At 37.5% G+C, this 24,998-nt stretch overlaps 1 protein-coding gene across 19 annotated transcripts in view; it reads right to left on the reverse strand.

The window, feature by feature from the left end:
* The window catches only part of DENND1A (DENN domain containing 1A), a 522,363-nt gene that overhangs the window by 461,665 nt on the left and 35,700 nt on the right, over nucleotides 1-24,998 (reverse strand). For 17 of the 19 annotated variants that reach the window (XM_021074670.1, XM_021074685.1, XM_021074709.1 and 14 more), the window contains one exon: nucleotides 19,487-19,557. In XM_021074670.1, coding sequence (XP_020930329.1) covers nucleotides 19,487-19,557 — 71 coding nt within the window. Of the gene's footprint in view, nucleotides 1-13,189; nucleotides 13,256-19,486; nucleotides 19,558-24,998 lie in introns of those variants that run through there. The other 2 variants (XM_021074661.1, XM_021074696.1) reach the window with 2 other exon arrangements.

The following is a 24,998-nucleotide window of genomic DNA, read 5'->3' on the forward strand; positions in this document are numbered from 1 at the left end:
GGGGTAAATGCCTCATTGTACTCTGGAAAGTCTGATGGACACGTACTAAATAGAGAGGAAAAGGCATTCCTTGCCTAGCAAGACAAATATAAGTGTGCCTTCCTTTAAACTTCTCATCCTGAGCACATCTACTCGTAGAAAAGGCGGGACAGCATCCTCCAGAAAAATCACTAGAGAGAAAACTTCAAGATAACTCTTGCTTCTAACATAATAATTGTCCCTTTCTAGTCTGGCCCAAGGAATTTCCATCAAAAAACAGAATATAACAAACTGAGCAGCCATTCAACTCACTGGAAATAAGATATTTATCAACAATAAAACTGCAGAGATTAATCAAAATATCAAGGCTTGCTACAAACAATTGGAATTGTTTCAGCTCATTCATTTGTCCAACAAATACGTACTGAGTACCTACTATCCCACTCTGTCCTAGGTGCTGGGCGCACATGAGTGAACTGAGTAAACAAAGACCTATGCACTTATGGAACACACAGACTGAGCATGACTGCACAGGGTCCCTCACGCTGATCAGAAGTCGTATTTTTTATTAGTAAAAAGAAATAAACTATTCCTCCATGGCTCTGCAAATGCTTTGCCTTCTGTCTGAAATGCCTCCTCCTCTCCTCAGCAAGCTTTGATCATCTTGCAAGCTTTGATAAATACTGCTGAAAGGCTGAAGTACGATAAAAAAAAAAAAAATCTTTCTAAACAAAAAGGGGGAAATGTAGTAGTGGTCGGCCCTAAACTTCAGCTTAAATTGGGTCTAGGCCTGAGTTTTTATCCTAGGGCAGATCCAGAGAAGCCCAAACAAAACCTAAATCGATTCAATCTCCATTCAGCAAACTCAATAGAAATTAGGTTGGCTTGTTCCAAGGTCCAAGCCCCAGGATTAAGAATGTTTTCAAAACCTTGCTACAGCTGCTAGAGGCAAGAAAGGACCCGTCCTCAAGCCTTCCAAAAGATCTTCTTTGGAAGATCTAAGAACTGCCTTAGATCTGGTCCCAATGTCCTGCTATCAAGGTTCAGAAGGAGCCTTCAATAGGAGCAGGTGACATTTTCCCCAGTTCAGACCCCCAATGACCCTCAACTTCTTTAGTCTGAAGGATCAAAACAAATGAATCCAACTTTTTTGTAATGATAGTTCAAATTGAGAAGTGCTCTGTGCCACGTCCAGTGCTTAATTCTTTAATATTTTTTCCCTTTTAATCACTGCAATAACACTATGAAGTACCATCATTATTACCCCCATTTTACAATGTAGGAAACCAAGACAAGGATAGAGACTAAGTAATTTGCCCAAAATCACACAGGAATATAAGTCATAAGTGGTAGGGCTGGAATTTGAACCCAGATGATCTGATGCTCTTAACTTTTGCTAATTTTATTTTTGAACTTTTGGGGGGAGGAGGGGCAAGAACTCCTATTAACCAAAATCTTTTGCAGGAAGAGGAAATAAATATTCTGCCGAGCTGGCTTTCTACTTCATTGAGAACCATGATAAAAAATATTTTTCATTTTGGTCCTTGTAAAAATCTTTCCCAAATACTTCATCAATCTTCCTTTTATAGTAAGTACAACCTAACAAACGAATGGGACTCTTTTGCTTAGATGTTCTAGAAGCCAATCTCATCATCTGAGTATCAGTGATGATTAACACCGAGGACAGAAAATCAAGCTAAATATACACTAACTATAGACCATATTCCAGAAGTGAGCTGTTTTAATAAATCTCTGATACCAGCTTATTTTCCAGGCATCTGGCTCTTCTCACAGCTAGACAGTTAAAATTTTTAAAAACTCTGGTAACTGAGGATTGATCAGGGGGGTTCTTGTTAAAGTTTAACTGTGACATAAGTGGAGGAAATGTGTGTGTGTATATATATGTTACTAAGTGCTTTCCCATGAATAATTTGAAATTATTGAAATTACTTATGTAGTCAAAGTGTGTTTTTCTGGAAACAACTCAGAATTAATCCTACATTTTCTGAAAGAAAAAAATGGTCATTCAGACAGTTTTCTTTTTATCAGGTAAGTTCAATGTCTTCACCTCACTATTGCTCTAGTATTTGAACCCTTTCAAACAGGAATTTAATTATATCAGAAGGAGATTTAATCTCTTAACAAAATCACAACTGCAGAAGTTTTATTGTTTGTTGTTTGTTTTGGTTTGGAGTTTCAGGTTTTGGTTTGTCGCACTTAAAGACAATGTTAAGTCACCACAAGAATGCCTAATAAGTACTAGTTTCCACATTAGGCTTTTAATACATGTTGTCTCTAATTCACAAATAGCCTGCCAAATAGATAAGGGTCATTTAAACAACAAGCAAACTAGAATCAGTTTAAATAACTTTCCCAAGGTCAAGCAATTAGTCAGTGGCAGAAGAAATCTGATTTCAAAGCCCACAGTCTTTCCATTACATTGTTTTCATTACAAATTATCCATGAAGATATTTACTGACATTGTTATAATCTAGACAGCAATTCATCTGCATCTATTTTCTCTTCAAATAAGGCTTTGTGATAACATAAAATTCTAATGCTTAAGAACACATTAAAGGTTAAAAAAAAAAAAACTGTCTTTAAATCAAGCAACTTATTAAAGTTTCCTGCTGGGCAAAGCAAGCTCATAGTGATAGCTTTTTCTGAAGATTTCTTTTTCTAATGCAAGCCTTTGAGGAGACTGCCATGTTTTCAATGTAACATAAAGAAGGAAATGCAAAAATGTGTTGTGAAATAATAACCAAAATAAGTTCAAAGGCTAGACTATAATTTCCCAAACGTTTAAAAAAATTTCCTAAGCAATTAAAACATAAGGCCCAGTTCCTAACTTATAGAGCTCACACTCCACTTTCTATAGAGTCTAGCACAGAATGGAACCTAAAATGAGTGCTCAAAGAATAAATGATTAAAGAATTCTAACTAAAACTTAGATGAATGATAACAAGACCTCGATCATGTAGACTCTTGGGGAAATCAGACTATATGGCAGTTTTTGAGAAAATGGAAGTCCTACATTTTTTAGCACTGAAACTTCACTTTGGTTGTAATTACAAACAAAATTATACACCTTATAGCTTTTTTGAAAAGAATGTTTTGGGTAAGATATTTTCATGATGACTACAATGGACATTTATTTGAACTGTCTACCATCCATTCTACCTTCCTCTGGTAAGAGCACCAGATTTTCCTCAGAGGAACTACCCTGCCCCATTCTCAGGCCAAGAGTGCAAATGGCATTGAATAGGCCTCCCTCATTCCTCAAACATCTCAGTCATCCATCCAAAAATTATTGTGATTGGTTCATAGATCAGCCTATGACCTAAACGGGGCTTGGGACTCTGTCTCAAAAAAAAAAAAAAAAAAAAAAAAATGTAAAACACTCTTTTTCCACTTCAGTGATTAAATTGGTGAAACATAATCTTGGATTTGCTAGTAACCATCCTTGTCATTGTCTGGGAGCACTTGCCCAGAAATGCACCAAACACAGAAGATAGAAAACCAGGAGATAAAGATAAGACAAATCTATGCAAATTTAAGTAGAGCACACTTAGATCCAGCAAAACCCAAAGCCAGTTTTACCACTGCAACTTTTCAGTACTGAAGAGCCAAAAATTTCCTTTTTTTGCTCAAGCCAGATTTCACTGGGTTTCTGCCACTTACATCAAAAAGAATCTTAATACAATGATTTAATGTCATCAACATGATTGATAACTGCTGATCAATACAATATAGAAAAATCCTCAGAGAATACAACAGAGAAAAATGGTCTCTTCAACAAACAGTGCTAGAATAAATGGACATCCACATGCAACATACTGAGTCTAGACACAGACATTTCCCACATCCCTCACAAAAATTAGCTCAAAATGGATCATGACCTAAATGTAAAACACGAAACTATGGAACTCCTAGAAGATAACATAGAAAACCTAGAAGATCTTGGGTATGGAGATGACCACAAACACAGTCCATGAAAGAAAGAACTGATAAGCTGGACTTAATTAAAATTAAGAACTTCTCTGCCAAAGACAATGTCAAGAAAATGAAAGAACAAGCTATAGACTGGAAGGAAATACTTACAAAAGACACATTTGATAGAGGGGTGTTATCCAAAATACAAAGAATACTTAAAATTCAACAAGAAAACAAGCCAGTTGAAAAACTGGGCAAAAGGTATTAATAGATAACTTCACCAAAGAAGATACACAGATGGCAAATAAACATATGAAAAGAGGCTCCACATTCTGCTGCAGAGAGATGAAAATTAAAGTGATGAGAAACTGCTGCACACCTACCAGAATGGCCAAAATCCAAAACACTGACAACACTAAATGTTGGTAAGAATATGGAGCAGTAGGAATGCTCCTTCACTCTTAGTTGGAATGCAAAACAGTATAGCTACCCTGGAAGACAGCTGGGTAGTTCCTTATGAAACTAAATCTATTCTTGCCATGTGATCCAGCAGTAGGGCTCCCTGGCATTTACCCAAAGGAGTTGCAAACTTAGGTCCACATAACACCTGTACACAGATGTTTATAGCAGCTTTATTCATAATTACCAATACTTGGAAGCAATCAAGATGTCCTTTAATAAATAAATGGATACATAAACTGTGGTGCAACCAGGCAATGGAATACTATTCAGCACTAAAAAGAAATGAGACAACAAGCCATGAAAAGACATGGAGGAACCTTAAATGCATATGACTAAGTGAAATAAACCCATCAGGCTACATACAAGTATGATTCCAATTATATGACATTCTAGAAAAAGCCAAAACTGGAGAGAGTAAAAATATCAGTAGTTTTCAGGTAGGGGAGAGAGTATGGAGGGCTAGAAGAGGTAAATACAGCACACAGAATTTTTAGGGCCATGACAATATTCCGTACATCATAATGAAGGATACATGCTATTATACATTTGTACTAACCCAAAGAATACACAATACCAAGATGAACCATGATATAAACAACAGACTTTGGGTGATTATGATGAGTCAATGTACTGTAACAAAGGTACCACTCCAATGGGGCGATGTTAATCACAGGGGAGACTGTGCATATGTGGGGCAGAGAGTTATATATGGGAAATCTCTGTACCATTCTCTCAATTTTTTTGTGAACCTGTATCTTCTCTAAAACAACAAAATCTTTCAAAACAAATGATAAATAACAACAGCTCCTATTAAGAAGATTCCATGTCCCATGCTCTGTACATTTTACTTTAATCCTTTCAACTGAATGAAATAGGTAATACTAGGGCCCTCATTTTATAGTTGAGAAAATGAGGCTCTGAGATTGGCATTTTGTGGAAATTAAAAAAAAAAAAAAAAAAGGAAACAAATAAAAAAAGACAACCTAAGAAATGGGAGAAAATAGTTGCAAATGATGCAATCAACAAGGGCTCAATCTACAAAATATACCAACTGATACAATTCAACAACGACAAAAAAAAAAACCAATTGAAAAGTGGGCAGAAGATCTAAATAGACATTTCTCCAAAAGAGGACACACAGGTGGCCACTAGCCACATGAAAAGATGTTCAACGTCACTAATTATTAAAGAAATGCAAATCAAAACTATGAGATACCACCTCACACCAGTCAGAATAACCATCATTAACAAGACTACAAGTAACAAATGCTGGAGAGGGTGTGGAGAACACCCACCCTCTGTTGGTGGGAATGTAAATTGGTATAAACACTGCAACAAACAGTATGGAGGTTCCTCAGAAAACTAAAAACAGAATTACCACGTGATCCAGCAATCCCACTCTGGGGTATGTATCTGGACAAAACTATTTAATTTGAAATGAAACACATACCCCTCCATTATGGTCACAGCAGCACTGTTCACAATAGCCAAGACTTGGAAACAACCTAAATGTCCATCAACAGATGAATGGATTAAGGAGATGTAGTACAAATACACAATGGAATACTATTCAGCCATAAAAAAGAATGAAATAATACCATTTACAGCAACATGGATCCAACTAGAGGTTCTCATAAGTAAATCAGAAAGAGAAAGACAAATACCATATGGTATCACTGATATATGGAATCTAAAATATGGCAAAATGAACCCATCCTCAAAACAAAAACAGACATAGAGAACAGATGTGTGATTGCCAAGGGGGAAGGATGGGGGGAAGTGGGATGGACAGGGAGTTTAGGGTTGGTAGATGCAAACTATTTAGAATGGATAAACAACAAGGTTCTACTATAGCACTGGGAACTATATCCAGTCTCCTCACATAGACCATGATGGAAAAGAATATAAAGAAAGAATGTATATATATGTATAACTGAGTCACTTAGCCATACAGCAGAAATGGGCACAACATTGCAAATCAACTATACTTTAAAAAAATTAATCAATAATCAAACTTGCTCCTCAAACCTGAATTTTATCATTTATTAGATCAATGAATCCTGGTTCACCTAGAAGGACATAGGCCTAAAACCATAAATCCCAGATACAGCAAGAACAACCACACTATTGTGAATAAACCAACAATTGTGAGACTTTCCTGTACCAAAATTTATACCCAGATGGTCCTTAAATCACACAATTTAGAAACAGGAAAAAACCTGAAATCAGCTTCAAATAATTAAATACTACAAAAATATATGGCTCACTTTCTGTTATTTTTAAGAGCAGCAATTCAAAGTCATTCTGAATCAGTTTAGAGCATCAACATAGTATATAAAAAACACAAGCTTCAAGTAAGGATATACAATTAAGGTAAAATTCAAAATGTGATTTCATCAGAGAAAAGCAACTTTAGAGAGGTATACAGGAGGACTCAGATATACGAAATGTTTCTCTTTCTTAAATTGTGGGTACATACATTTTTCATTTATTCTTTAAACTGTACACATACATACATATATAGAAACTTTGTCCGTTTTCATAAACTTCTTTAAAGAATACAATCAAACTAGAGTTCAAATCCCAACACTGTCCTTTGAATAAGTTACCTCCTATCTGTAAGCTTTAATCAATGCAGTACTTACTGAGGGTCTACTATATGCTGAGAACTAGTCTAGATATTGGAATATATAGGTTCAAGAAGCATAATTTCTGCCCTCTTGGAACCCTACTTTACTTACCTATGTAATTGAGATAATACTCCTTACATCATTAGGTGGTGGGCAGAAGTTACTACAGTGAACTTTCACTAGGTTCCACTCTAGTTTAAATAAGTAATTATAACAATCATAAATTCAAGGCATATTATAATCCTCAAAGCTACCCCTGACTTTTTTTTTTCTTTTTAGGGCCACATCTGCAGCATATGGAGGTTCCCAAGCTGGGGATCAAATCAGAGCTGCAGCTGCTGGCCTCCACCACAGCCACAGCAATGCGGCATCTGCTGAGTGTACAGCCTATACTGCGGCTCACAGCAACAGATCCTTAACCCACTGAGCAAGGCCAGGGATGGAACCCGCATCCTCATGGATACTAGCCAGGTTCTTAACCCACTGAGCCACAATGGGAACTCCTACCCCTGACTTTTTTAAATCAGCCTAGGGAGTTCCAGTCATGGCTCAGCAGTAATGAACTTAACTAGTATCCATGAGGACACAGGTTCAATCCCTGGCCTTGCTCAATGAGTTAAGAATCCAGAGTTACCATGAGCTGTGGAGTAGGTCACAGACACAGCTTGCATCTGGCATCGCTGTAGCTGTGGCAAAGGCCAAGAGCTATAGATCCAATTCAACCCCTGGCCTGGAAACTCCCATATGCCTTAAGTGTGGCCCTAAAAAAAAGCAAAAAAAAAAAAAAAAAAAAAAAAATTCAGTGAGGAGTCCCCTTGCGGCACAATGGGCTAAGAATCTGGCATTGTCACTGCAGTGACTCAAGTCACTGCTGAGGTGTGGGTTGATCCCTGGCCCAGGAACTTCCACATGCCATGGGCATGGCCAAGAATATATATATTTTATAAAGTGAAATAAGATTCCACACCTGTATCCCAAACAAGATCTTTTCTGACATATCAAATACTTGAGTCCAAAAAAATTACAAAGGTTTTTAAGTAATCCATGTCTTTCAAGTAGTAATTTTTCCCTACTATACTACTACAGGTCAGGATCTGTATCTTAATACTCCATAAAATGGATTCAGTTTCACTGGAAGATTCAGGAGAAGAAAAATAAAAATTCAAGTGATTGTTTTTATTTTTTGCCGAATCAAAAACAAATAAACCAAGAAACCCTTGACATCAGGAAACAACTACAACTAATTCAAAACGATATATGCACCTCAGTGTTCACAACAGCACTGTTTACAGTAGCCAAGAGATAAGAACAAACCAAGTATCCATCAACAGATGACTGGTTTAAAAAGATGTGATAGATATATGCACATACAAAATACAATACTATTTGGCCATAAACATGGATTAAATATTGCCATTTGCAGCAACACAGATGGACCTAGAGAACAAGGTAGGTCAAGTAAAAGACAAATAGTATACAATAATACTTGTATGTAGAATCTCAGAAATAATACATATGAATCTATATACAAAAAGTAACAGATTCAGACACAGAAGACAAACTTACGGTTACCAAAGGGAAAAGGCAGGGGAGAGAGGGATAAATTAGAGTAGTTTGTGAGATCCCTGGTGGCGGAGCAGGTTAAACATCCTGTGCTGTCACTGCTATGGCTCAGGCCACTGCTGTGGCACAGGTTTGATCCCTGGCCCAGGAACTTCTGCATGCTGCAAGGAAGGCCAGAAAAAAAGATACGAAACTAAAAATAAAACAGATAAGCAGCAAGGCTTTACTGTGTAGCACAGGGAACTATATTTAACATCTTGTAATAAACTATAAAGGAAAATAATCTGGAAGTATATACACATGTGCAACTGAATCACTTTGCTACACACCTGAAACAATATAATTAACGTAAATTAACTATACTTCAATTTAAAAAAAAAAAAAACCATTTTATCTTTCATGACTAAAAACTCCCTCTTCCCTGATTTGCTCTATAAGCCTAATTTTTCTTCCTCTACATTATCTGATTTTTCTACTACATGTACAGGTAATATTAGCCAGTTATTTTGAGGAAGATGCCACAGGAATGAAATTAAAATCCTGATTCTACCACTTGTGGCTGTCCAACTTGAACAATTACATTAACCTCTCTAAGCCTCAGTTCCTCAAAAATAAGACCCATGTTAGAGGGTTGTTCAAGGCTTTAAAAGGAACTCTAAAAGACAAGTGATGAGTCATAATGACTCAAAAAAGTTAGCTACTGTGTCATCATTCTTCAAAAATTTACTGATTTATTATCTTATTCTTGAAAAGAAATAAGATGAATTGTGTTATACCTCAAAGAATATCCTTATTTTTATCTGAAGTTTAACAACTTTTAAAAGGGCTTTTCTCCCCTTCCACGTCATTTTTAAAGACAGCATAAATTGTTTATTTTTCCAAGTCAATTTTTAAAAAATATCTAATGGGAGTTCCCGTCGTCAGATTCGTTTCCACTGAGCCACTAGTATCCGTGACAATGCAGGTTCAATCCCTGGCCTCACTCAGTGAGTTAAGGATCTGGCGTTGCTCTGAGTTGCACTGTAGGTCACAGACATGGCTTGAATGCTCTGTTGCTGTGGCTATGATGTAGGCCGGCAGCTATAGCTCCAATTCGACCTCTAGCTTAGGAACCTCCATATGCTGCAAATGCAGCCCTAAAAGACAAAAAATAAAAATTAAAAAAATTAAAAATTTCTAATAATATTGATCATACACTGATCACAGGCCAAAATCCCAGAACTGGAATCCTGTAAAATCAAAGTGTAAGTTCAGAAAAATAAATCTGGCTCTCAGTACCTTAAGTTGGCCAAGATCCAGTTTTCTTCATAAAACTGATAATTCAGAAATGTCAGAAATGTGAACAGATACTTAAGAGAGATTATAAAGCCAGGTGGCAGTTTTGTTTGTTTTGGTTTTTGGCCTTTTTTTTTTTTTTTAAGGTCACTGCCTAACACCGATGTAGCTGCAAAACTCAGTTCAGCAAAGCATTTCATCTTAGGCATTCTTTTCACAGAGTTCTCACAACAGTTTCTCAACTTGACTATCCACTACTTTTTTAAAAAGTGGCCACTGGGCTAAGGTATTAACAACACTAGGAGGGGAGCAGACACAGACGGAAGCTGGTCTGCAGAACAGCCTTGAGAACCCGATGCCGCTGCACTCCCAGTGCTAAGCGCCTGCCAAAGAGTGTCTACAGCAGGCTCAGAGATGCCAGCTGTAATGAGACACTAGTGTTTGCAATGCATTCCAGAGTTTCAGCATGGCCAGTACCATCTGATCATGCGACCAGGCAGGCTCATCCGTCTTGCCAAGAGCACCCTCTTTCGAGACCTTCAGTCTGACAGGCTGAACTCGGCTCTGGGAACTTACACAAATGGTGGGGACTGTGTTCATTTTCTGGATTCCCATGCAAGTGGGTTCTTGAACAAATACACAAATCAGAGTACACAAAATGGAACTGACAAAAAAAGAAAGCATTAAAAAATTAGGAACAAAGTAGATCAAAGATCTACTCAAAATAACCTATCTTCTTTTTAAAACATTAAAATCACATACCTAAATAACAAGATTATACACAAAAGATGTTCAATGGCATTACTGACAACAGGAGAACCCTGGGAATAATCTCAAGATTAATAAGTAAATACAGCACATAAACATGATGTCATGATTTATAGCAACTAAAATGATCTTTACAAAGATATATTAACTTAAGGGAAAGTTTAACAATAAATTTGAAAGGAACAAGAAAAACACACACATGTAGCAAAAGCTGGGGAGAAAAGTTTATGTATTTACCCACACCCACACCCACACACAGCCTACAAGGAAATCCAAAACATTCACAGTAGTTACTACTGAGTGATGATTTTTTTTCTTCCTTATAACTTCAAGAATTTTTAAATTTTATACGTTCTCAAAAAACTATAACAAGCCACTAAAAATTTAAAGATGAATAGAAAAAAAAAAATACACACCAGGATAATCTGCAATATGTACTCAACTTAAAAATTTTTAGTAATTTTTTTTCTTACAATGAGCAAATAACATAGCATAGTATAAGAAAATCAGAAGAATGAAACTCTCACAGAAATTTATAGAACAAAATGTATACTAAATCCTCCAATTAAAGACCCATAAAGTAGTTTCAGTGCTTTCTAACCCACCTTCTCACAGCAGGGAATTAATCCCCCTGGGGGATGCGAACAAACTTCAAAGAGAAGATTATGCCCAGACACTAGTACTGTAGAGCGTAAATTTTATACCTAAGTTTGCTCAGATATTTTGGCAGAGATCAGAGATGCAGATCCAAGGAACAAAGACTAATTTTAAGGCAGATTCTTTGTAATCATCTAAATAGCAAAAATAATGGCAAAAATAACGCATTAAATAATATCAGAAAAAGGCAAATATAAATTGTATTGAAAACAAAAAAAGATTGCAGAAGTAGACAAAAAGTTACCTTAAATCAAGTATTAAGGTACAGCTTATCTGCTCATTTTAAAAACTAGAAAATCTTATGAATTCCCCAAGAAAGTAAGTGGCACCATGAGTTCAGTTTGTATACCAAATTTTTTTTTGGTGGGGGTCTTTTTAGAGCCACACCATGGCATATGGAAGTTCCCAGGCTAGGGGTCAAATCGGAGCTATAGCTGCCGACCTATGCCAGAGTCACAGCAATGCAGCATCCTTAATCCACTAAGTGAGGCCAGGGATCGAACACCAAGTCCTCATGGATACCAGTCAGGCTCATTACCGCCGAGCTACAATGGGAACTCCTGTACACAAATTTTATTGGCACAGTCTTTGGAAGATGTCCCACTCAGTGTCATAGGTCTGGATGCAATATCTGAGCAGAACTGACAGATTACATGTCCCATCCGCAGATGTCAAGGAATGCTCTTCAGAGCACAAAAACACATGAGAGTTTATATTACATGTCTTCACTAGTTCAGATTTTATAAGTAGTCAGTGGGAAAAACAACGGTCTTTAAAGTCTAGTAACATTTCTTACTGGTCTTTCTCCCATTTGCCATCCTTTTATTGTGAGGTAATTTTTTAGGTATTATTTAGAAGTACCTGACCATTTTACAAAAACACGTTTTATGTAGAGGAATAGCTTCTCTCAGTAATTTGGGTTTATTCAGTTTCCCATATTTTCAAAATCATGGATAAGGAACCAAATTTAAGTTTAGCTTTTCTGGATGTTAATCATCTAACAGAAAACTAAAATTCTTAATAGATTAAAGACCTAAATGTGAAAGGCAAAACTATAAATTTCTGGGAAGAAAATACAGATAATAGCTTCATATCTGTAGGGTAGGAAAATATTGATAAACTATAGACATGAAAATCAAGAAGTTTTGATCAAAGATACCAGAAAGAGAGTGAAAGACAAACTATAGTTTAAGAGATCAAATCTACAACACTCTTAACTGGATAATTAACTCACATAATATACAATTTCTTATAAATCAACAAGGAAAAGATAGAAAACTCAAAATAGTGAGTAAGACTTGAACAGACACTTTAAAAAGGAAGATATTCAAGAGACCAATCAGCATATGAAAAGGTGCTCAATCTCATTAGTCACCAGGAAAATGCAAATAAAAACTACAAGGAGAGAGCAACTACATAACTAACAGGTTAGCAAAACCCAACAAATCTAATTGCATCGAGATCGATGAAGATGTTGAACAATAAAGACTATTAAACACTAGCACAATCAATTCTGAAAACAATTTAGCATAATCCAGTAATCAAGTATGGCATATATCCTATGTAAATGTATATTTACATGCTCCAGGATTTATGTATAATAAAGATTGCAGCAGCATTGCTTGAAATAGCCAAAAACTGGAAACAATTCAAGTGTTTTCAAGAGTAGAATGAATAAACTGTGATATAATCTTAAAATGTATTATGCTGCAATGAAAATGAATGACTACAGATACACACAACATGAAGGACCCTTACAGTCTTGAACAAAAAAGCAGCCAAACTACATACAGAGTAATTCTATTCTATAAAATTCAGAAACAGGCACTACCAAATTAAATTTTTCAAGGAGGTATATTTATGTGGGGAAACTACAAAGAAAAACAAAGAATGAGCATCATAAAAGTCAGGATAGTAGTTACCTCTGGAGAAGTGGAGGGAGGGACTTCTGGGGCACTGGCCAGCCCCACTTCTAACATTTACAGGGCCTAGGCAAGGGTACAAACAGAAACCCACAAACCATATATCTAAACATTTAAAAGATATGAAATAAGCTAACAAACTATTAAATATGTTCCATCCTCCTATTATAACAATCTGGAAGGCCAGATTCATACCAAGACTTCTTGGATTCCAGGTAGAAATATGATTCACAGAAAACTGGCCACTGGCCCACTGCCATCTCTCCTTTTCCACCCCACACTGCCAGGGACCTCACACACAGGGATTCTACTCTCAAGTCCAAGCTCCTCCATCCCATGCCCACTTCCTATAAAAAGATACCCTTAGGTGAATCCTTGGGCCTATGGGTGTATACATCAGAATCCAGCCCACCCTCAGAAGGAAAGACCCCAGGCAAGACTCATATAGACTCTGGAAATAAGCCTGGGGCCACTGGGGCAAAAGACTCTCATATCCTAGGTACTTAAAAGTTTCCCTGCAAGGGAAGGGTTCGGGCTCTAAGTGGACATGTCTCATAGACCCCAGAGACTCATTGCCCCATGGAAAGGGGCACATTAGAAGATGGCCAAAGCAGGGTCCTCTGAAGCATAGGGCTAGGGTATGGGGCCTCTTGCCAGGACCAGAATTTTCTTAGAACCAAGTAACATTATATGTCTTAACCTGGATGGCAGTAACATGGGTGCTTCAATTATAATTACTAAACGGTACATAAAAATTTTATGCACTTTTTTCCACAAATAATGGGATGGACATCATGTCCCTGATGATATGATACACTGAGAAGGACACAATATCACATTTGAAATGCTCCTGCCAAAAATCCATAACCTGATTTCAGTCATGAGCATAACAATCAGATTAAAACCCAAGGACTTACTACAAAACAAGAGACCTAAACTCTCCAAAAACATATCATAAAAGGTAAAGAAAGGCTGTAAAACTATTCCGGCCCAAGAAAATAAATCAATGTGTAAACTAAATATATTATGTGATCCTGAATTGGATTCTGGATCAGAGGGTGAAGTGTTATAAGGATATTATTGGGACCACAGATTCAATATGGACAACCAACATTGTATCAATATTAAATTTGCTTGGGTGTTCCCACTGTGGCACAGTAGGTTAAGAACCTGGCATTTTCTCTATAGCACTGTGGGTTCAATCCCCAGCCTGGCACCATGGGTTAAGGATCTGGCATTGCTACAGCTGCAACATAGGTCAAAGCTTCAACTTGGATTCAATTCCTAACCCAGGAACTTCCATATGCCACAAGTGAGTGAAAAGAAAAGAAAATTTTCTTATTTCAATAACTGTACAAGAGTTATTTAAGAAAACACCCTTAATTCTTAGGAGATATATCCTTAAGTACTTAAGCATGAGGGGTCACAATGTCTGCAACTTATTCAAAAGGTTCAGCAAAAAATACATATAGAGTGATAAAGCAAATATGGCAAAATAATAATTGATGAATCTAAAGGAAGGGGATGTGGACTTAACTATTTTTATAATTAAATGTCCATCAATAGAGGAATGGTTAAAGAAGATGTGGTACATATATACAATGGAATACTACTCAGCCACAAAAAAAAGAAATAATGACATTCACGGCAACATGGATGGACCTAGAGATTATACTAAATGAAGTAAATCAGACAGAGAAAGCAAATGCATGATAATCACATATGTGGAAGCTAACAAAAAAATGATACAAAAGAACTTATTTACAAAACAGACTCACAGATTTTGAAATCAAACTTACGGTTATCAAAGGGGAAATGTGGGGTAGTGGGATAAATTAGCAGGTTGTGATTGACATATATACACTACTACAGGAGATGGGATTAAGATGGTGGAATAGAAGGACTGGAGCTCAACTTCTCTCCTAAAAACAACAAAATTACAACCAAATCCTGAACCTTCAACCAAATGAACTGGAAATTTTCAAAAAGATATTCTACTCCAGAAGACAAAGAGGAGGCCACATCAAGAGGTAGGAGGGGCGACTATGTGATTTAAGCAACCCCTGGAGTTCCCGTCGTGGCGCAGTGGTTAACGAATCCGACTAGGAACCATGAGGTTGCGGGTTCGGTCCCTGCCCTTGCTCAGTGGGTTAACGATCCGGCGTTGCCATGAGCTGTGGTGTAGGTTGCAGACGCGGCTCGGATCCTGCGTTGCTGTGGCTCTGGCGTAGGCTGGCAGCTACAGCTCCGATTCGACCCCTAGCCTGGGAACCTCCATATGCCGCAGGAGCGGCCCAAAGAAATAGCAAAAAAAAAAAAAAAAAAAAAAAGAAAAAGACAAAAAAAAAGCAACCCCATATCTCCTGGGTGGAAAGCCTACAGACTAGAAAGCAACTGTATCACAGAGACTCACTTACAGGAGTGAGAGTTCTGTCAAGACCCCAGGCCTGGGGATCTGGCATTGAGAGAAAAGAGCCCCCAGAGCATCTAGCATTGAAGGCCAGTGGGGCTTGTGCACAAGGACTGGGGAAAACAGAAACCCCATTCTTGAAGGGCACACACAGACTTTCATGTGCACTGGATCCCAGGGCAAAGCAGAGGCTCCATAGGAATCTGAGTCAAACCTGACTGCAGTTCTTTCAGAATGTCCTAGGAAAGCAGGGGGTGACTGTGGCTCATTGTAGGGGAAGGACATTGAGGCAAAGCTCTCGGGAATATTCATCAGAATATGTTTCTCTGGAGGTGGCCATTTTGGGAAAATCTGGCCCCACCCAGCAGGCACCAGTCCCTCCCATCAGGAAGCCTACAGCAAGCCCCCATACCAACCTCAGCCACGAGGGGCGCAGACATCAGAAGTAAGAGAGGCTACAACTCTATCATCTGCAAAAAAGTCACCACACCAAAAAACTGTAAAAATAAAAATGAAAAGGCAGAGAACTATAACTCAGATAAGGGAGCAAGGAAAAAACCCCCAGAAAAACAGCTAAGTGATCTGGAGATTAAAAGCCTCCAGGAAAAAGACTTTACACTGCTGATGCTGAAGAAGATGCAAGACACTGGAAATAAACTGGAGGCAAAGATTGATAATTTAGAGAGAACACCAAGCAAAGAAATACAAGATTTAAAACAAGCAAGCAGAGATGCAAAATACAATAATTGAAATAAAAAATTCTTCAGAAGCAACCAACAGCAGAATTCAGGAGGCAGAAGAATGAGTAAGTGAGGTGGAAGACAGACTAGTGGAAATCAATGATGCAAAACAGAAAAGAGAAAAAAGACTGAAAAGAAATGAAGAGTCTCAGAGAACTCTGAGACAACATTAAACACACCAACATCCGTACTATAGGGGTGCCAGAAGGAAAATAGAGAGAAGAGGGGACATAAAAAATATTCGAAGAGATAATAGCCAAAAACTTCCCTAACATGGGAAAGGAGCCACTCACTCAAATCCAAGAAGCGCAACGAGTACCATATAAAATAAACCCAAGGAGGAATACACCGAGACACATGTTAATCAAACTAACCAAAATTAAAGACAAAGAGAAAATACTGAAAGCAGCTAGGGAAAAGAAATAACATTCAAGGGAACCCCAATAAGGTAATTGGCAGATTTTTCAGCAGAAACTCTGCAGGCTAGAAGGGAGTGGCATGATATACTTAATGTGATGAAAGGAAAAGACCTCCAACCAAGATTACTTTACCCAGCAAGGCTGTCATTCAGATTTGAAGGAGAAATCAAAAGCTTTACAGATAAGCAAAAGCTAAGAAAATTCAGCAACACTAAACCAGCCTTACAACAAATACTAAAGAAACTTCTCTAGTAGAAAAGAAAAGCCCACAATTAAAAACAAAAATACCACAAATAACAAGGCTCACCAGTAAAGGCATATATAAATAAAGACAGGAAATCATCCATGCACAATTAGGCTACCAAAATCAGAAAGCATAAGAAGAGGGTACAAATGCAGAGATGTACTTGCAATTAAGAGACCAACAACTTAAAACAATCTTGTATTTATATAGACTCCTATATCAAAACTTCAGGGCAACTGCAAACCAAAAATCTACACACTACTACGTATGAAATAGATAACTAACAAGGACCTACTGTATGGCACAGGGAAATCTACTCAATTTTCTGTAATAACCCATATGAGAAGAGAATCTGAAAAAGAATAGATATATGTATTTGCTGTACACCTAAAACTAATACAACATTGTAAATCAACTATACACCAATAAAATTCTTAAAAAATAAATGCAATATTTTCAAAATTAAAAGTTTTCAAAAAGTAAACTAAAGAGGTAAACAAGAAAAGAATTGTCTATAGGGAGAGGAATTAGGTTACAGGGAGAAGATAATAAGGTAAAGACCCTTTATTTTGTTCATTCTTCCATCTTACTTGTAACTCATTCTACTCATCTTATTTGTATCAAACTTTATATTCCCCAAGAAAATTAATTTTAACTTTGGGGGAAAAAAGTCCTATGATGGTGAAAGAGAGACTATCAGCAACTTCAGAAATAAGAAAAAAAAAATTTGTCCTTAAAGCTGTCCAATCACAGCTGTCACCAACTACTCTGTCAAGTCAACCCACAGAGGTGCTGCTGCATGAACACACCTAGTGTCAGCCACCTCCCTTTCCCAATGCAATGGTTTGAACTATTACAGCCATAACTTAACGTGGATATTAACATTCTACTTCTGGAATGACTGTAAGTTGATAAACATGTTTCACAGCCTTCATAAGATAATCCAGAAAGGATCTCACACAGTTTGCACTTTTACTAAGGGAAAAGTTTTGGGTTTTTTGGCTGTATCCACAGTGTGTAGAAGTTCCTGAGCTAGGGATCAAACCTGCACCACCGCTGCAGCAATGCCAGATCCTTAACCCCCAAATCATACAGGAACTTCCAGAAATGCATTCATTTTGACTAATATTGGTGACATTATGCAAAGCCCTGCAGATGACGTGGAAAGATGTGTACAACAGGGTTGCTGCCCTCAAGAAGGCAACTCAGGGTGAAAAGGATTTGAACCAAAAATCCTGGCAATTCCACACAGTAGCTATATGATTGTGGTGAGTTATCTGACCTCTCAGGTTCTGTTTTCTCACAGGCATAATGAAGATGCCATCCAACTACCTTTAAGAGTTGTACTGTAAGGACTAACTGTACATGACAAGCGTGTAGCACAACAGAGAACAACAGATACTCAATAAATGGTAACTTTTACTGCAATCTAATTAAAATAATGAAACAGAAAGTATGTCCAAGGTTGTACAGCCTATCACAGGTATAACTACTATTAGACTCCTGATTACTCTTAAGTTTCTAATCCAAATAAATTCATTCTCCCTAAACAGCAAATAAAATACGCAACTGTTGGTGTGTGTGGACCAAGAGCTGCTTTGGCAAATGTGTCACTCTCTTAGGCACCAAGAAAAAGAACACTAGGTCAGAAGGGGTTTTTTTATTTTTGTGTGTTTTTTTCTCATTAACCAAGAAGTCTTTCAGGTCAAGAAGTGATTTAGTCAGCCTGCACAAGATAATTCTAACCTTATATAAAACCCTGTTGTTCAGGAATACATGTCCCAATTAGTCCAAAAGCTAAAGCCAGAGGAGGTGTTTCCTTCAACTAATTTCCAAACTTTTTTTTTAGTAGCAGACATAAAATTTACTGAATTAAGGGAGTTCCCACTGTGGTGCAGCAGGTTAAGGACCTGGTGTTGTCTCCGCAGTGACTCAGATCGCTGCCAAAGCATGGGTTTGACCCCTGGCCTGACACAACAAGTTAAAGATTCAGTGTTGCTGCAGCTGTGGCACAGGTCACAGCTTCAGCTTGGATTCAATTCCTGGCCCAGGAACTTTGATATGCTGTGAGTCAGCCAAAAAAGAAAAAAAAAAAAATTACTGAATTAAGTCCATTTCAAACATCTTCTTCTAGTTTAATGGCAGAGATTTTCCTTTACACTATTTTATAACCCAATTCTAAACCCTCCTTTTAGCAAGGTGACAGTATTTCAAACTAAATAGTTGACTTCAGGTATCTCTGAAAGATACAAACCAAAACCCAATGATTACAATAAATAAAGCTATACTTCAAGGCTATTAAAGCCAATGACTCTTAAATTGTTCAATATGCTTATTCTCCTTTCCCTAGGATGATGTGGGCACAGATAAAAAGATACTTAAATATACTTAAAGATAAATAATAGTTTAGAATATTCACATATTATCCCATGTGCATAGCTATCTCATACAATAAACACACTATATAATGGAACATACAAATACCTGAAAGAGTGCCACTTGTCCTAGGATAGGCCACCTCAACATACACTTCAAACGTGGTCTCTGGGTTTTGCCTACAAAAGAAAGAGAATGTGATTACTGACAAGAATTGAGGTAGCTAGGTATTCAGGCTGTGGTATAGGGCAGATCCTGATTAAAATCATTAGCTCCACAACTTAATGTCTTTGGAACTTAGGGAAAGTTACTCAACTTCTGAGTCACACCTTTTTAACCTGTAAAACGAAAATACCTAACTAGAAGAATTATTGTGAAACACTAAAAACACATACACACACAAAATTTGTCTAGATACAGCGTGGCACATAACAGACTAACAATTATGATTTTACAGATGTTGTATTTCCAGTTTAAACTTCTGGATTTCCAAAGCCATAAGTAGAATTTTGAGGAAAGTCAAAGCAAGGCAACACTAACACAAAGCAGCCTTCTCCCTCATACTCCAGGATAAGACATTCAGATAATAAAGTTAAATAATTACATGTTTTAAAGACTCAAATAAGAGAACAGTATCCTATCTCATTGGACTACTACAAAAATAGGAAGCTAACCTAAATTTAAGAGACTATTTTCACACAACGGGTTTCACTTGCACTGGTAATAACAAGAATGTGCATTATTACATCCTTTTACAAACTTTCTATGTCATAACTATTTCATATGACATTTTTAAAAGATCATGGCACTAACAATGTTAACAGCTATTCATTTTGAGGGATGAGAAAATCGGGGTAATATTTTTATCTTTGATTCTGAAACTACAATAAAAAGATATTTTTTTCCACATTGAATGAAATCATTTAGAAGAAGAAAATATTACACATTCAAATGTCTATGACTGAATTCTATCTTAAACCTGACAATAAAGCTCAAAGAAGACAATTTTTGAGTTGCCTAATCCAATCTAAGGGTTAATTTCGATCAACTAAATTCCCTGAATTTGCCATTTAGATTCCACTTTTCAAAATAACTACCTCATTTATCTAATTTCATCCTCATTATAATTCTCTGAAGTATGAGGATGAGTCATGACTCTCACCATACAGACAAGGCATCTGAAGCAAAGAGATCCTAAGCGACTAGTTAGAACGCAACTAGTCAGAAACACAACCAGGAGTGTAACTCAGACCTCCTGCCACTCAAATTCTATGTTGCAATGCTTCTAAGATGAATTTTTTTTCCCCACATTTTCAATCTTACAATCTCTTGAGTCTTATAATTCTAAATGGCAGCACTTTTTTCTTTTTTAATAATACATACAATAACAGTGCATCTTATAAAAAGGATATCTTAGACTCCATAGAATAGAGTGGCACTCCCTCTACTTCTTTTTAAGAGTAGAAAGAAAAATGTATTTTTGTCAAATGGAGATCTACTTATTTCTCTTGTGAAGGATCACCATTTCCTCACTGAAGAGAAATTTGGGCTTTCGCTTTAATTAAGTACATAGAGTGAAAAAGAGTCAGCTACTCTAAAATTCAAGGTATTTAAATTAAATATACCTTTGTCAAATATAACTTTTAAGTCAGTGTATCTTACTTTAAAAACTAAATAAAAGTAAACTAAAGTTTTAAGAATGCCATTTTTAAATGTTTTTATGATTTTTTTCCCCATGCAAGAGAGTACAAAAAGACCTAAAGATCAGCATCCTTTGGTCATCAAAACATTTGTGGAAAATACCACATGGAACATCCCTTTCACTCAAATGATCTCAAAGTAAAGGATTTGTTGAAAGAAAGGAATGTTCTAAGGTCATCTGAAGAGCACCAGGAAGATTCCTTCTAAAACCTAAAAATATTCTTAAGCCTATTTTGCAACTGGCTGAATTTCATCTCAGAATATCACTCCTCTGGATTAAGATAATGGCTTTCAAAAAACATGTGTTCTATGGGACCCTAGTACTCCAGGGGGATTCTTCAGACTCCACACATTTTTTACCCAAATTTTCACTTTTAAGCTTATTTTCTTCATTAAAAAAAAAAAAAATGAAAGGAACAAACAGGAGCATGTAAAAGTCTTACATACCAAATTGTTTGCTTTTTTTTAATTTTCCCACTGTACAGCAAGGGGATCAAGTTATCCTTACATATATACATTACATTTTTTCCCCCACCCTTTGTTCTGTTGCAACATGAGAGTCTGGACATAGTTCTCAATGCTACTCAGCAGGATCTCCTTGTAAATCTATTCTAAGTTGTGTCTGATAAGCCCAAGCTCCCGATCCCTCCCACTCTCTCCCCCTCCCATCAGGCAGCCACAAGTCTTTTCTCCAAGTCTATGATTTTCTTTTCTGAGATGTTCATTTGTGCTGGATATTAGATTCCAGTTATCAGTGATATCATATGGTATTTGTCTTTGTCTTTCTGGTTCATTTCACTCAGTATGAGATTCTCTAGTTCCGTCCATGTTGCTGCAAATGGCATTATGTCGTTCTTTTTTATGGCTGAGTAGTATTCCATTGTGTATATATACCACCTCTTCCGAATCCAATCATCTGTTGATGGACATTTGGGTTGTTTCCACCCAAATTGTTTTTTTTTTAAACAATGGAGCTCTGACATGTTAACCTGTGCCACTAAGTTGTTTTGTATAGATCTGCTATCTCTTTAAGCAAAGAATGTCCCAACATTGCCTAAACTCATTGTCCTTCTCTTTTAACACATTTCAACCAGGCTTCAGAACCCACCACACCACTGAAAACAACTTGTCATGATCACCAACAACCTCCACCTTGCTAAAATGTGTCAAAATAGTTTTGTTTGGGGGGGGGGTTGTTTTTTGTTTTTTTTGTCTTTTGTGGCCGAACCTGAGGCATATGGAGGTTCCCGGGCTAGGGGTCTAATCAGAGCTGTTGCTGCAGGCCTACGCCAGAGTCACAGCAACACCAGATCCGAGCTGCATCTGCAACCTACACTACATCAAGCTCACGGCAACGCCGGATCCTTAACCCACTGAGCAAGAGCCAGGGATAGAACCCGCAACGTCATGGTTCCTAGTCAGATTCATTCCTGGGAACTCCCAAAATAGTTAATTCTTGATGCTTAATCTTACTCAAACTCTCAGCAGCATTTGACACAGTTGACTGATTTGCCCTCCTTTGAACACTTCCTTCACCTGCCTGCCAGGACATTACCCTCTGTTGGTACTCTTCCGACCTCACTGGTTGCTCCTGTGCTCCTTCCCACATAAGTTCCCCTACACTCAAATTTACTGCTGGACCTCTCCCTGTCCACACTCATTACTTAAATAATCTCATTCAGTCTCATGGCCTTAATTACCAGGCAAATGCTGACAAGCCCCAAAGTCCTATCTCCAATCAGACTTCTTTTCTGGACCCAGATTCCTTTATCTGACTGTCTATTAAACATCCCCACCTGGATCTCTAAGAAGCATTTCTATCTTAACAAATGGCATTTTTCTTCCTCACACCTGCATTTCCTGATCTCCACCAGTTATGCAAGCAAAAAACAACAACAAAAAACTTGGTATCATCCTTGATTCCTCTGTTTTATATGCCAAATCAACATAATTCTGTTGATTTTATCACCAAAATATATCCAAAATCTCAGTGGGTCTTGGCATCCCCAATCCTACCATCCTTAACAGGTTACCAGCGTCTCACTTCAATTACTGTAATACTCTAACCGGTCCCGCCCTCCCTGCCCTCCTACAGTCAGATTTCAACTTAGTGGCTGCTAATTCCTTTATTCTAAAGGTCAAGTTATGTCAGTTCTCTGCTCAAAAAACTCCCCAAAGCTTCCCATACTGCTCAAAGTAAAAATCAAAATCTTAGTTCTGGAAATGGATGGTGGTGACAGTTGCACACCATGAGTGTACTTAATGCCACTAGAACTATACACTTAAAAATGGTAAATTTTATATTATGTGCATTTTACTACAATTAAAAAAAAAAGAGGAATAAAGTCCTTACAAGGTCCTACATGATCTGGCCTCTACCTATCTCTCCAATTTCATTTCATACCTCTCTCCCCTTGCCCACTGCACTCCAGCAATCCTGGCCCTCTGCCTGCTCCTCAAACACACCTAATTCATTCCTATCTTATAGCCTTTGTATTGATTTTCATATAGGTGGGCTTCCCTGTCATTCGAAGCACAGCTTGTAACTGACTTCCTCAGGAAAGTCTTTCCCAACACACTCCCTACCATCTAATTTTAATTTTCCACATCAGACCAATCACAACCTTGTTTATTGTCAGGTTCTCGCCTCTAAATGTAAACTGCAAGAGGGCAGGGATTTTGTCTGTGATACCACTAGTCTTTCCCAGATACCTCAACAGTGGCTGGCACATAGCTGGAATCAAATAATTATGGAATAGAAGGAATAAAGGAAGTACACTAGCCTCCCGGGGGTCGAAAAGATTTTAATAAATAAACTTTAATAATAAATGAACTTTTGTCGTGTTGAAAGACTGATTTCTAGCCCCACCTCCAGGGTTACTGGGGCAGGGCCCCAAAATTAGCATGTCTAATATTACTCAGGTAACAGTAATGATGCTGGACTAGTGATTGCTTTTTTTTTTTTTTTTTTATTGTCTTTTTAGGGCCGACCCATGGCATATGAAAGTTCCCAGGCTAGGGGTAGAAGACGAGTTGTAACAGTCAGCATAACACCAGAGCCACAGCAACACCAGATCTGAGCTGTGCCTGCCTCCTACACCACAGCTCACGGTAACGCCAGATCCGTGAGCGAGGCCAGTGATGGAACCTGAGTCCTTATGGATGCTAGTCAGATTCATTTCCACTGAGCCATGAGGGGAACTCCCCTAGTTATCGCATTTTAAGAACCACTGATATAGTTAAATGGAATTCTTCCAAAAACTAGTACTTGTAAAATAAACATGAGGCATACCTAAACAATCCATCATTTCAACAATGCTTTTATAACAAAAGATTTCCAAGAAAAAGGGCATTTGTGGAAGCAATGTAGCTTACTCCCCTTCTTCTATTGTTATCCATAGTAAACAATATAAAACTACCTAAGTTTCTTTTTTTTTTTTTGGCTTTTTGGGGCAGCACCTGCAGCATATGGAAATTCCCAGGCACTAGGGATTGAATCCCAAGCTGCAGCTGCCAGCCTACACCACAGCTGCACCAAATCCAAGCCACATCTGTGAATCTATGCTGCAGCTTGTGGCAACACAAGATGCTTAACCCACCGAGAGAGGCCAGAGATTGAACCCCAAGCCTCATGGATACTAGTTCGGTTCTTCATCTGCTCAGCCACAATGGGAACTCCTAAGACACTCAACCTTTTTAACTACTTGGTTAAAGGAACTGAAAATCCTATTTCTGCCCTATTAACACTCGCTGGTAATTTACTACACGTAATGATGCTAGGAATATCATATCTCAAGCCAGTTTTCCAATATGGACCCAAGCTTTCCCAGAACACATCATATCATAACCTATTACTATGGAAATGTCCTGTTTCTGCCATGATATTCCATTACTAATTGCCTTACACTCCTATACCTCC

Source organism: Sus scrofa, chromosome 1 (genome assembly GCF_000003025.6).
Source record: "Sus scrofa isolate TJ Tabasco breed Duroc chromosome 1, Sscrofa11.1, whole genome shotgun sequence".
NCBI classification, from domain to species: Eukaryota; Metazoa; Chordata; class Mammalia; order Artiodactyla; family Suidae; genus Sus; species Sus scrofa.